The sequence below is a fragment of the Galeopterus variegatus genome, unplaced genomic scaffold, assembly GCF_000696425.1.
Source record: "Galeopterus variegatus unplaced genomic scaffold, G_variegatus-3.0.2 Scaffold9012, whole genome shotgun sequence".
NCBI lineage: Eukaryota > Metazoa > Chordata > Mammalia > Dermoptera > Cynocephalidae > Galeopterus > Galeopterus variegatus.
This window is the reverse complement of record NW_007735123.1, coordinates 22,089-36,992: the sequence shown is the minus strand read 5'-3', so window position 1 is coordinate 36,992 and position 14,904 is coordinate 22,089. Positions and strand designations below refer to the sequence as shown.

At 38.4% G+C, this 14,904-nt stretch overlaps 2 protein-coding genes and 1 pseudogene across 2 annotated transcripts; all 3 read left to right on the top strand.

The window, feature by feature from the left end:
• The first annotated feature begins 2,030 nt into the window (after positions 1 to 2,030).
• Positions 2,031 to 2,967, top strand: LOC103608953 (annotated as a pseudogene).
• A 4,091-nt stretch (positions 2,968 to 7,058) lies between these two features.
• Positions 7,059 to 7,985, top strand: LOC103608952 (olfactory receptor 7D4-like). Its single transcript, XM_008593338.1, has one exon. It carries the CDS (start codon positions 7,059 to 7,061, stop codon positions 7,983 to 7,985), a length of 927 nt encoding a protein of 308 aa, XP_008591560.1.
• A 3,305-nt stretch (positions 7,986 to 11,290) lies between these two features.
• LOC103608956 (olfactory receptor 7D4-like) lies at positions 11,291 to 12,938 on the top strand. The gene is made up of 2 exons (XM_008593340.1): positions 11,291 to 11,298; positions 11,987 to 12,938. Exons 1-2 carry the CDS (start codon positions 11,291 to 11,293, stop codon positions 12,936 to 12,938), a joined length of 960 nt encoding a protein of 319 aa, XP_008591562.1.
• The last annotated feature ends 1,966 nt before the right edge of the window (positions 12,939 to 14,904 follow it).

The following is a 14,904-nucleotide window of genomic DNA, read 5'->3' as shown; positions in this document are numbered from 1 at the left end:
AAACATCCAAGTACTAAGCCATCTTTCCATACCTAGAATAGTTATTACTTGTTCCTCACATATTATTCTTTTAAAATTGATGAGACTGCATTTTATTTAACCTTACCATTCAATTTCATGTCTGTATTTAGGAATGTGATGACCTTGATGATTTCTTTTTTGTGCTGTAGTTCTCACTTTTCATCTCAAACTTTATTATACATCTAACATTTGTATTTGTTGAGCACCTACTATGTGTTTCCCATTTAACTCTCAGGAAAGAAATATGAGACAATGCAGACACAACCTCAGACCCACAAATAAAAATAAAGACACTAACATGACAGGCAAATTGAGGAGGAGTACAGGATGCTCTACTGTGAGGCTCACACACTCTTGTCTCCCCAGACCCTTTATCCCTTCTCTCCATCACACTGGCCTCCCAAATCCTCTCATTAACAAGCTCACTGAGCCATGTGTAAATTAGTATTCTGTTCATCAGCCTAGAATGTTTATTCTTTCCTACTTGCCCTGACTAACAATAACCTCTCCTTCCTCCCTCAGCTGTATTTTACAAAAGTCACACCTAAATAAATTCCCATACTAAATTGGTCCTCTCTGAATTTTTCTGTCTTTAATTAATTAACATTCTGAAGGCATTAATAATTCTGACACTTTTTCTGTCATGGAGATTGCAAGGATGAATTTTCAGATCTTAAATTTGCCTTTTAATCTTTCTAAGATGATTTGATTTATATAAGATTTGATAATTTTAATCAGATTGATCACTTATGTATTCTGGCAATTAACTGCTGATGTGAATACGATATATCCCCACTCAAGAGCATGCACACATGAGCACACACTCTCAAATACCCCATGAATATTATTTTAATGGTTGTGTGATTTTGTTTTCTTCTCCTATGTATGCAGTCCACATGCTTTTTCCCCTTCTTGGAAGAATTCACCTGGCAGGTGTTCTCTGAAAGAAGGAGCAATAGGGATCTTCATTAATTAGAAATGCTATATGGAGATCCAAAGAGGTAACAAAACTGTTATATCTATAATGATCATAATTCCACCCTGGTTGGCTCCACCATTTAAGGGGGATATTGGTAAATGATAGTGATGTCATACAACCTTACTGTGATGAAAAGAATAGGAGATCATCTTTATTAAATACCCATTGTATGTCATGGAAACCACAGCAGAAAAATCCCAAATCCCATGCACCATCGCATTTAATTTCACTCTTCAATTCTACCATGTAGGAAATATTAAGGTGAAGAATCTGCAGCTAAGAGAGTTTAAATTACTTTCTCAAGGTCACACACCAATAAGTCAGTGAACCAAAATTCTTTTACAGGAAATTTGACTCATGAAACTATTTTCCAAATCAGAGCTTTACACTGTACTTTGGGAGAGTTATATTCAAAGTAATTTTAATAATCATAAAAGTAAGAGTTTAATAATAATGATAATGACATCTATTATTTAATGAGATTCCAACTGTGAAAAAGGCATTTTTAAACCTCACAACAATGTAACACTGTTAACCGCATATTTAGGGATAAAAATAAGGCACTAACAATTAATTGTCACATCACGAAGAAGCATCAGGTCACGCAATAACGGTTGTATGAGTTAAAAATTCATGTCTTAATCACTACTGTAGAGCTATTAGGAAGAAAAAGGAAGTATGGGGATTATCAAGGAAAACACATAAAATGTCTCTAATTATTTTGGAAGGATTGTATCATAAAAGAAATGGTTTCTGTTCATCGATTCAAATAGGGTTATTAAAACTAATTGGTAGATGATAAAAAGAGATACATTTCCACTAAATTTTAAAAGTCTGAGCAATACACACATTTAAAATAAAAACAGAAAGCCAGTTGACTGAGTGAGTCGCTGTCAGTGGAAGGTCTTAATAATGGTTGAAGGACGTTCATCCATGGGAGACATTGTAAAGTGATGACCAGCTGAGGAATCAGTTGGCTGTTCATTGAATACTGATTTTTTCCTTGTCCCCCAACAGACACACCAGCTATATGAAAGCAGAAAACCACACAGAACAATCAGAATTACTCCTCCTGGGCTTCTCAGAGGATGCTGAACTGCAGCCACTTCTCTTTTGACTGTTCCTATCCATGTACCCAGTCACAGTGCGTGGGAATCTGCTCTTCATCCTGACCATCACCTCTGACTCCCACCTCCACACCACCATATACTTCATTCTCTCCAGCCTGTCCTGTGTTGACATATGTTTAACCTCCACCACGTTCCCAAAGATGCTGGTGAACATTGAGGTACACAGCAAAGACATCTCCTACATAGCTGCCTCACTCAGATATATTTTATTATGATGTTTTCTGAACTGGATAATTTCCTTCTGACTGAAATGGCCTATGACCATTATGTGACCATCTGCCACCCCCTTCACTACACGGTCATCATGAACCCTCGCCTCTGTGTCCTGTTTATTCTGATGTCTTGGGTCATCATTCTGTGGGTCACCCTAGTTCACATTCTACTGATGAAGAGACTGACCTTCTCTATGAGCACTGAGATTCCACATTTCTTCTGTGACTTTGTTCAGCTTCTCAAGGTGGCCCACTGTGATACCCTCATCAATTACATCTTCTTGTATCTAGCACCTGCACTGTTGGGTGTGTTTCCCATCACAGGGATCCTCTTTTCTTACTCTAGGATTGTCTCCTCCTTAATGCAAATGTCCTCCTCTGCAGGCAAGTATAAAGCATTTTCCACCTGTGAGTCTCACCTCTCTGTGGTCTCCTTGTTTTATGGAACCGGACTTGGGGTCTATCTCAGTTCTGCTGTGACCCATTCTCCCCAAAGTAGCTCAGTTTCCTCAGTTATGTACACTGTGGTCACCCCCATGCTGAACCCCTTCATCTACACCCTGAGGAGCAAGGATGTGAAGGGGACCTTGGAAGACTCCTCAGCAGAGCAGCCTCTTGTCTGTGAAGCATCACTGGCCTCAGAACAAGATGCACATGTGGGCTCCTAAGGCAATTTTGTGAATTTAAATATTCTGGCTCTTGTTCTCCCCCATAAGACATGCTTCATTTCTATTCACAAATCGCCTGTTACTTTGCTTTGATTTATTTTTGTATTACTTGTCTGATAAACTCCCTCAGTAATTGCTTTTTGAGAGTATATCCATACACTCTTCTTAAGTTCCACCTTTTTAAGTTATTTTAAAGCCATCCCTAAAAACTCAAACTTCAGATTGAAGGCACTATTAACGTCAAGTGCTGTCATGGTCTTTCCCCAAATTATCCTCTCAAACATAGATTTTCCTCACCTTACTTTAGTTGTGGTTTTGTTTTTCACTGGAATAACTAGAATTAAATTTATAAAATACTAAAGGCAAAGTGCTTACCATATCAGCACTGTGCTTGTTGCTTTACATACATGAAATTATTTAATCCTGAAAAAAATATCTTTGAAAGATTTTCTCTCAATCAGCACATTTTACAGAGGAAGAGACTCACATTGATGTGGACTGTAACCTAGTAACCGGGCAGTGAGCTCACACTCCTAACTTTCATAAGAATGTGATGTGATTTTAAATTAAAACTGGAGACTGAATTTGAAAGCTGGTTGATTTGTATGGTTCTTTGTAATATACAGCCTAGGATATCTCTAGATTTTGTTTCATTCTTTGTGTTCCTATCTTCTTCCCTCCCGTCCATCTCCATTCTTCTTTTCTTTCTTCCTTTCTTACTTCCCTCCTTCCTTTCCTTTTTACTTCCTTCATTCCCTCCTTGCACTGTTTCTTTTTCCTTTGGCTGTTTTACTGGCTAATATTAACTTGTTCTCTTTCTTACTATGGCTATGACTGCCTCTGTAGACACAAAACGTACTTAAAAAGTCCATTCTGATATTTTCTTTCTACCACATGAAGCTCGATCACTTGGAAAGTGGAAACATACTAGAACAAATCCCTTAATAAGGGAGCTTTGAGAATTCAACCCACGGGACACTAGAGACTTTAAACACATCTTCGTTGCCCCTACCTGATATTCTCTGATCCAGCCTTGCTGAAAACCTAAAGTGTTTATCAGAGACAGTTCATGGAGAAGACAAAGCTTCTGTGATAACAGTCACAGAGTGTCAGTTTGTTCCAGTGAGGTCTGGTGTGTGTGGTAAGACAAAAAGAGGAAAGTGGGTACTGGCCTTAACATCTAGAATAATGAGCCTGGGTCAGTCCCATATTTATTTATTTAGTCTAAGAAGGTGAAGTCCCTGTACTTTGAAGAGACTTTGGTTTCTGCTAAAATGAAACTTTCCCATATCTCATTGTTGATCACTCTTTCTTTCTGTCTTTCTCTCTTTCTTCCTTTCCTTTCCTTCCTTCCTTCCTTCCTTCCTTCCTTCCTTTCTTCCTTTGTAGAATATCTGTCTATAACAAGACAAATAAATGGCCACTCCTGGAATGTGGTATTTTTGGAATGTCTTTTCCAAATTCTCTTCACTCTCTCCCAACCATTGTAGATTGCTGTTAGATTTCCTGTATTTCATTGTTTATTTATTAACTGCTCACTGAAGATCTACTATGCATGAGGTACTCTCTAGTTTCTTCTTAATGGAATTGGATTTTCTTTTATAATTCACCTAACTATTTTTGCTGCAGATCAAACTTATTGATATCACTGAACAGTTCTATATTGTTGATAGTTTTTTACTTCAATGTCCACAATATAATACAAATAATATAACTATTTCTGATGTTTAGTACACAGGCCAATGTCCTTTTCTTGTCTGACTGATCAATTTAAATGTTCAGGAGAATTCCATTCTATTGACAAAATAAAAATTAAAAAAAATATTAAAATTAAAAAAATATAAATGTTCAGGAGAACATCAAAAGGTTAATGTTGGAGTAGCCTGCCTTGGCCTATTCATGAATTGTACACAAATGTTGTCCTATTTTAATGTAAAACATACTCTTGGCTGTGGTTTTCATACACCCATTCTTTTTTGGGTTAGAAGGTACCTCTAGTTTCTATATGTCCTGATAATCCTTTCTGAGTCTGCTACCACAGTCATAGCTCCTGAATGTTAAGTGCATTTTGTTGTATTGCAATTGTAGTTATGATTTTTCTCCATTGACCTCTTGTTGTGATGAACTGTGTCAACAAATATCCCAATATTAAACCATCTTCTCATTCCTAGAATAGGTATTACTAGTTCATCACATTTTATTCCTTTAAAAATAGATAGAAAATGTATTTTGTTTAACTTAATTATCCAACTCAGTGTCTACTTTCAGGCAGGTGATGTGCTTGAAAATTTCTCTTTTCTGTTCTAGTTGTCACTTGTGGTCACAGACTATCTTTTACACCAAACATTTGTATTTTTGAGCACCTTCTCTGTGGCATACACTCTCTAAGTCCCTGGAAAGAAGAGTGATGAGATAAAACAGTCACAATCTCAGATCCACAAAGAAACAGAAATTAATCAACATGAGGGACACATCAAGAAAGAGTACAACATGCTCTGCTGTGTGGTTCACACACTCTGTCCCTCCTGTCCCTCAACCTCTGCCCTCTCTAGTCCTCTCCATCACCAAGCTCACTGAGCCATATGCAGATTAGCATTCTGTTCTCTCAGTCTAGAATGTTAATACGTTTTTTACTTCCCCTGATTAATAATGACTGATTCTTCCTGTCTCAACTCAAATATATTCATATTCCAACATTAAATTGCTTCTCTATGATTATATTTTGTCTTTAATTAACATTCTATATTATTAATAGTGATCCTCTTTCTAATGTAAACATTTTGAAATTTGCTTTTTAATTTTTACAGGATGATTTCAATTAGATATGGTCTCAATATTTTTAATCAAATCCACTGCATACATTTTGACAATTAGCTATTGATTTTAGTACAATACATTTCCACTTGACACTATGGACCCATGAGTGCACATTCTCACATACCTCTTCTTTTTATTTTAATGGTGGTGTATTTTGTTTCATCTTTTCATGCATGTAGTCCACATGCTTTTTTCTCTTCTTGGAAGCATTTGCCTGGCCGACGTTCTGTGAAAGAAGGAGCCATAGGGATCTTTGTTAATGTGAAGTGCTGTATGGCAGTCCAAAGAGGTAACAGATCTGTTGTGTTTATAATGATCATTATTCCCCCCTTGATGGCTGCCAGATTTATAAAGGATATTGATAAATGATAGCCTTGCAAGACATGTCTACTGCGATATTAAGAACAAAAGTTCACATTTATGACATGTCCATTATACGTCACAGGAACCACCATAGAAAAACCATATGTCTCATCTCTTTTGCCTTCATGACTAAGAAAGTTTAAATAACTTTCACAAGGTCATACAGCAGTGAGTTGTTGGATCAAAAGTGTATTCCAGGAAGTCTGATCCTAGAACCCGTATTATAGCTCTACACTGTACCTTGGGAGAGTTATATATCTAAAATACTTATTATAAAAGGTGAAGCTAATGACAGTAATAATTACAGCTTTTTTGCTGAGACTACAAGTGTGCACAAAGACATTGCAGAATCTCACAAAAATTAACACTAATAACCACATTTTTAGAAAGAAAAAAATAAGGAACTGCGAGTTGACTTTTCCATACCTAGGAAGCAACATGTTACAGAATAAAGGTTGTTTAACTTGAAAATCCTTCTCTTTATTACTGCTGTAGAGCTATTAGAACAGAGAAAGTATGGGAATTATATAGGAAAAGACATGAAACGTCTTCAAGTTTTTTGGAAAGGTCATATCAAAGAAGAAATTTGTGTATGTCCACAGATTCAAACGGGACAATTAACACTAGTGAGTAGATGATAAAAACTGAGATATTTCCTTTAAATTAAAGAAAGTCTGAATAATTATACCTTTTCACATATAAATAGGCTAAAACTTGGCTGAGTGAATCACTGTCAATGGAAGGACTCAATAGAGGGGAAGGACATTCATCCAAGGGAGACATTGTTAAGTCATGATTATATGAGGTGCCTGTTGGCTGTTCATTGAATGTTGCTTTTACATAATTCACCAAAAGACACCCCACCTACATGGAAGAAGAAAACCACACAGAACTTTCAGAATTTCTCCTGCAGGGCCTCTCAGAGGATCCACAACTCTTTGAACTGTTCCTGTCCATGTACCTCGTCACATTGGTCGGAAACCTGCTCATCATCCTGGCCGTAATTTCAGACTCCCACCTCCACACCCCCATGTACTTCTTCCTCTCCAACCTGTCCCTTGCTGACATCTGTTTCACCTCCACCACAGTCCCAAAGATGCTGGTGAACATCCAGGCACAGAGCAAAGACATCTCCTATATAGGGTGCCTCACTCAGATGTTTTTTTTCACCGTGTTTGGTGGACTAGATAATTTTCTACTGATGGTAATGGCCTATGACCGGTACGTGGCCATCTGCCACCCCCTGCACTATATAGTCATCATGAACCCTCGCTTCTGTGTCCTGTTGGTTCTGATGTCTTGGTTCATCATTTTCTGGGTAGCCCTGGCTCACATTCTACTGATGATTGCGCTGAACTTCTCTCCAGGAACTGAGATTCCACATTTCTTCTGTGACTTTGCTCAGCTTCTCAAGGTAGCCCGCTCGGATATCCTCATTAATTATGTCTTCTTGTACATAGCAACTGCACTGCTGGGTGTATTTCCCATCACAGGGATCCTCTTCTCTTACTCTAGGATTGTCTCATCCTTAATGCAAATGTCCTCCACTGCAGGCAAGTATAAAGCATTTTCCACTTGTGGGTCTCACCTCTCTGTGGTCTCCTTGTTTTATGGAACTGGACTTGGGGTCTATCTCAGTTCTGTTGTGACCCATTCTCCCCAAAGTAGCTTAGTTTCCTCAGTTATGTACACTGTGGTTACCCCCATGCTGAATCCATTCATCTACAGCCTGAGGAGCAAGGACGTGAAGGGGGCCCTGGGAAGACTCCTCAGCAGAGCAGCCTCTTGTCTGTGAAGGATCACTGGCCTCAGAACGAGATGCACATGTGGACTCCTAAGGCCATTTTGTGAATTTAAGTATTCTGGCTCTTGTTCTCCCCAATAAGACTTTGGGAGGGAGAAATTGCCTATGACTTTGCTTTGATTTATTTTTGTATTAGTTGTCTGATAACCTCCCTCAGTAATTGCTTTATGAGTGTATAACCACACACTCTCCTTAAGTACCACCTTTTTAAGTTATTTTAAAGCCATCCCTAAAAATTCAAACTTCAGATTGAAGACACTATTAAGGTCAAGTGCTGTCATGGTCTTTCCCCAAATTATCCTCTCAAACATAGATTTTCTTCACCTTAGTTTAGTTGTGGTTTTGTTTTTCACTGGGATAACTAGAATTAAATTTATAAAATACTAAAGGCAAAGTGCTTACCATATCAGCACTGTGCTTGTTGCTTTACATACATGGAATTATTTAATCCTGAAAAAACATCTTTGAAATATTTTCTGTGAATCAGCCCATTTTACAAAGGAAGAGACTGACGTTGATGTGGACTGTAACCTAGTAACCAGGCAGTGAGCTCACACTCCTAACTCTCATAAGAATGTGACGTGATTTTAAATTAAAACTGGAGACTGAATTTGAAAGCTGGTTGATTTGTGTGCTTCATTGTGATATACAGCCTAGGATATCTCGAGATGTTGTTTCGTTCTTCATGTTCCTTTCCTCCTCCCTCCCTCCCTTCTTTCCTTTCCCTTCTTTCCCTTCTTTTCTTTTTTCCTTTCTTACTTCCCCCTTTCTTTCCTGTTTACTTCCTTCATTCCCTCCTTCCACTGTTTCTTTTTCCTTTTGGCTGTTTTACAGGTTAATATTAACTCGATCCATTTCTTATTTTGGCTACTTCTGCCTATGTAGACACTGAAAGAATCATCCATTCTGATATTTTCTTTGTACCACATGAGGCTTGATCATTTTAGAGTGGAAAGACACGAGAAGAATTTCCTTAATAAAAGGAGCTTTGAGAATTCAACCCTCGAGATACTAGAGACTTCAAAGAGGCCCCCGTTGCCCCGACTTGATATTCTCTGATCCAGCCTTGCTGAAAACCCAATGGTTTTATCAGAAACATTTCAAGGAGAAGAGAAAGCTTCTGTGATAACAGTCACACAGTGTCGGTCTGTCCCAGTGAGGTCTGGTGGGATAAGACAAAAAGAGGACAGTGGGTACTGGCCTTAACCTCTAGAATAATGAGCCTGGGTCAGTAACATATTTATTTCTTTAGCCTCTGAAGGTGAAGTCCCTGTACCTTGAAGGGACTTTAGTTTCTGCTAAAATGAATCTTTCCCAGATCTCACTCTCTCTCTCTCTCTCTCTCTCTCTCTCTCTCTCTCTCTCTCTCTCTCTCTCTTTCAATATCTCTCTGTAATAAGATTTAGAAATGACCATTCCTGGAGTGTGTTATTTTTTGGAATATCTTCTCCATATTTTCTTCACTCTTTCCCAGCCATTGAAGGTCGCTGTTATTTCGCAACCATTGAAGGTTGCTGTTCGATTTCCTGTATTCAATTGTTTGTTTGTTAATTACTCACAGATCTACTATGCATGAGGTACACTCTAGTTTCTTCTTAATGTAATTGGATTTGTTTTTATATTTCACCTAACTATTTTTGCTGCAGATCAGACTTACTGATATCACTGAATAGTTCTATATGATTGTTGTTGTTGTTTTATCTCAATGTCCACAGTACAATACAAATAATATAACTATTTCTGGTGTATGGTACACAAGCCAATTTCCTTTTCTTATCTGACTAATCTATTTAAATGTTCAGGAGAATATCAAAAGGTTAATGTTGGAGTGGACTGCCTTGGCCTATTCATGAATTTTACACAAATGTTGTCATATTTTGATGTAAAATATCCTGCTTTCTGTGGTTTTCATACAACAATTCTTTATTGGGTTAAGAAGGTACCTCTGGTTTCTACATGTCCCAAGAATCTTTTCTGAGTCTGCTAACCAAGGTCACTGCTGTTAAATATTTTCAGTGCATTTTGTTGTATTGCAATTCTGCTTATGATTTCTATTCATTTACCTCTTGCTGTGATGAACTGTGTTAACATATATCCCAATATTAAACCATCTTCCCCTTCCTAGAATTGGTATTACTAGTTCACCACATATTATTTTAAAAACAGATATCAATGTATTTTATTTTACTTTACTATCCAATTGAGTGTCTGTTCAGGCAGGTGATGAGCTTGAAATTTTCTCTTTCATGTTCTAGTTGTCACTTGTTGACATAAACTTGCTTTTACACCAAACATTTGTATTAGTTGAGCACCTTTTCTGTGCCAGATACCCTGTAAGTCCGAGGAAAGAAAAGTGATGAGACACAAAACAGTCACAATCTCAGATCCATATGTAAACATAAATTTTTGAACATAATGGACACATCAAGAAAGAGTACAATATGCTCTAATGTGGGACTCACACACTCTGTCCCTCCTGACCCTCAACCTCTGCCCTCTCTAGTCCTCTCCATCACCAAGTTCACAGAGCCATATGCAGATTAGCATTCTGTTCTCTCAGTCTAGAATGGTTATACATTTTTTACTTCCCATGATTAACAATGACCCATTCTTCCTGTCTCAACTCAAATATTCATATTCCAATATTAAATTGCTCTCTATGATTATATTGTGTCTTTAATTAATTAACATTCTCTAGTGTTAATAATACTGATCCCCTTTCTATCACAGAGAATGTAAACATTGATTTTAAAATTTGTTTTTTCATTTTTCTAGGATGATTTTATTTAGATAAGCTCTGAATATTTTTAATCAAATCCATCACGACTATTTTGGCAATTAGCTATTGATTTTAGAGCAATACAATTAAACTTGACACTATGGACCCATCAGCACATGCTGTCACATACCTCTTGTTTTTATTTTAATGCTGGTGTATTTTTGTTTCTTCTTTTCATGCATGAAGTCCACATGCTTTTTTCTCTTCTTGGAAGAATTCACCCTGCAGGCATTCTGAGAAAGAAGGTGCAATAGGGATCTTTGTTAATTTCAAGTGCTGTATGACAGTTCAAAGAGGTAAAAGACATGTTGTATTTATTCCACCCTTGATGGCTGCCCCATTTATAAGGGATATTGATAAATGATAACCATACAAGACATGTGTATTGTGATATGAAGAACAAAAGTTCACATTATGATATGTCCATTATATGTCACAGGGACCACAGTAGAAAAATCACATGCCTCATCTCACTTGACTTCACTACTAATAGAGTTTAAATAACTTTCACAAGGTCATGCAGCAGTAAGTTGTTGTATCAAAATTCTATTCTGGGAAGTCTGACCCAAGAACCTGTTTTTAAATCATAGCTCTACACTGTACTTTGAGAGAGTTTTATGTCCAAAATAATTATCATAAAAGGTTAAATTTAATAACAGTAATAATGGCAGCTTTCATTTGCTGAGACTCCAACTGTGCACAAAGGCATTGCTGAACCTCACAAAAGCTTACACATTTAGAAAGAAAAAAAAATGAGGTACCGAGAGTTAACTTTCCCATCACTAGGAAGAAACAGGACACAGAGCAAATGTTGTCTGATTTGAAAATCCTTGTTTTTATTACTACTTTAGCGCTAGTAGAACAGAGAAAGTATGGGAATTATTAAGGAAAAGACATGAAGTGTCTTCAAGTATTTTGGAAAGGTCATATCAAAGAAGAAATTTGTTTATGTCCATAGAGTCAAACAGGACAATTAAACCTTCTGAGTAGATGAAGAAAAGAGACAGATTTCTTTTAAATTAAAGAAAGTCTGAATGATTATACACTTTTTAAATGAAAATAGGATACAATCAGGCTAATCAAATCACCATCAATGGAAGAACTCAATAGAGGGTGAAGAATGTTCATACAATGGTGACATTGTATAGTGATCATTAGCTAATGTGTCAGTTGCCTGTTCATTGAATGTTGCTTTTTCCTCCTTCCCCAACAGAAACCACAGGTACATAAAAGCAGAAAACCACACACAACTATCAAAATTCCTCCTCCTGAGCTTCTCAGAGGATCTTGAACTCCAGCCTCTTCTCTCTGGATTGTTCCTGTCCATGTATCTGGTCACTGCACTTAGGAACCTGCTCATCGTCCTGGCCATCATCTCAGACTCCCACCTCCACACCCCCATGTACTTCTTCCTCTCCAACCTGTCCTTTGCTGACATCTGTTTCAGCTCCACCATGGTCCCAAAGATGCTGGCGAACATCCAGGTACACAGCAGAGGTATATCCTACATAGAGTGCATCACAAACATGTATTTTATGATGATGTTTTCTGGACTGGATAATTTCCTTCTGACCATTCTGGCCTATGACTGGTACATGGCCATCTGCCATGCCCTGCACTACATGGTCATAATGAACCCCCACCTCTGTGTCCTGTTTGTTCTGGTGTCTTGGTTCATCATTTCCTGGGTCGCCCTTGTTCACATTGTTCTGATGATTAGGCTGACCTTCTCTACAGGCACTGAGATTGCACATTTCATCTGTGACCTGGCTCAACTTCTCAAAGTGGCCCTTTCTGATACCCTCATCAATTACATCTTTATGTATGTAGCAACTGCACTGGTGGGTGTGTTTCCCGTCACAGGGATCCTCTTCTCTTACTCTAGGTTTATCTTCTCCTTAATGCGAATGTCCTTCACTGCAGACAAGAATAAAGCATTTTCCACCAGTGGGTCTCCCCTCTCCGTGGTTTCCTTGCTTTGCAGAACTGGACTTGGGGTCTACCTAACTTCTGCTGTGACCCATTCTTCCCAGAGGAGCTCAATTACCTCTGTGATGTACACTGTGGTCACCCCCATGCTGAACCCCTTCATCTACAGCCTGAGGAATAAGGATGTGAAGGGGTCCCTGGGAAGACTCTTCAGCAGAGCAGCCTCTTGTCTGTGAAGAATCACTGATCTCAGAACTAAGCTGTCATTGTGGGCCCCAGACGAAGATGTTTTGAATTTAAATTTTCTGGCTGTTGCTCTCTCCTAAAACAAATGCTGCATTTCTATTTTAAGCACCCCTAACTCTGCTCTTTTTTTTCTATTACTTCCTCTTTAGCAACTCCCTTGGTGACTTCTTTGTGCATATTCATCCTATACAGTGTCCTGAAATTTCCATTTTTGGTAAGTTTTCTTTCAGCCTTGCCTAAGAATTCTAACTTGAGATTTCAAGCCCTTTTCATACCAAGTGCTGATGTGGTCTCTCCTAATCATCTTCTGGAAAGTTGGTATTCATTACCTTAGTTTGCTTTTGGTCTTGTTTTTCCCTGGGAAAAAAAATGGAATAAGAATTAGATATTAGTTAAAGCAAAGTGCTTATCATATCAGGAGTGTCGTTGTTGCTTTACATGTGTGACTGTACTTAATACCGAAAATGCTTTTTGAAATGTTTTCTATCATTCTGCTGGTTTTATAAAGGAAGGAACTGAGGTGGATATGGACTATATTTATCTATGCTTTGACTATACCTGGCAACCTGGCAGTGAGCCCACATTTCTCATTTGCCATGCTATTTTTTCCTGAAAATACTGATGGGATTTTCAACTTCACATTGGCAATATAGGTCTGTAAGCTGGTTTGGTGTCGGGAGCCTGTAGCCCCACACCCCTTCTTGTGTGCCTATGGCCCTGCACCCATTCCTGTGCGACCAAGCCCACGTGACAATCTGCTTGTACCAGATGTCTGTGCTTACAGGATATCTGCCTCATAATCTGTTTGTGCCTGGAGCACTGTGTTCCTGGCTATGCAAGTCTACTCAAGAGTGACCTTTCATTTCTTTTCAAGTTTCTGCTTTCCTGTAAAGGTTGGGGGCTGTTTTACATCAGGGATGTCTTGTCCTTGCTTTCTCTTAAGATCTTATCATATTCCTGCATTCCTGACTCTTTACAATATGCCTGCTTTTTCCTATATAAGATGTAACCTAAGAACCAATAAACAAGACTTGATCAGAATACTGTCTTGTCTCCCATCTCTTGTGTCTCTTGCTCCTTTCCCATTCCCACTCCCCCCTCCAGGGTCTGCGTTGAATATCCCGTGGGTTGGGACATTTTTGGCACCCAAACGTGGGGCCTGAGATACGGGGGATCCCATGAGGAAGAAGGCATGGAGAAAAAAGGGACAGCCACACGAAATTAAGGAACCTTGGCTTCGCAGGAACCTGCTACATTGTTACTGAGGTTAGTGATTGTGTCTGAATATGGGGTAAGAATTAAGCTGTCATGAAATGTATGTAAGGCAATTACAAAAGGCACTCAAGACGTGAGGGGTAAAGGCTAAGACAAGTGATTTGTTCAGATTTTTTGATTTTGTTAGAAACTTGTGTCCATGGTTCCCTGAGGAAGGAACTATAAATTATAAAAAAATGGGTTAGGGTTGGTGATGCTTTGCAAGATTATTATGAAACATTTGGCCCTGAAAAAGTTCCTGTAACCGCCTTTTCCTATTGGAATTTAATTCGTGATATGATTCAAAATAGAGAAGGGTCTCCTGAGATTTCTGAGACAGTTGCCCAAACTGAAAAAATTTTACGGGCCAGCTCTAAGTCTGATGTTGCATCCTCTCACAAAGGGGAGGTTGATCTAATTTCTTTAGAGGATGATAATGTGACACCAAAGCCAATTCCTTCCTCTGGCCACAAACCTGGGCTAGTAGGATCTGCTTCTGACTCTGACTCATCAGAAGTTGACTGGGATGAGCTTGATGAGGAGGCTGCTAAATATGAGGCTAAACGTTATGATCCGCCTCTTGTTGCAGCAGTAACTAAATCTCCTCTTTTGTGGCCGCCTCCTTATAATTCTCCCTTGGTTCCTGCACCTTCTCCCCTGGGAGATCCACTTAAAACTATGGAGTCTAAAATCCAACAATTA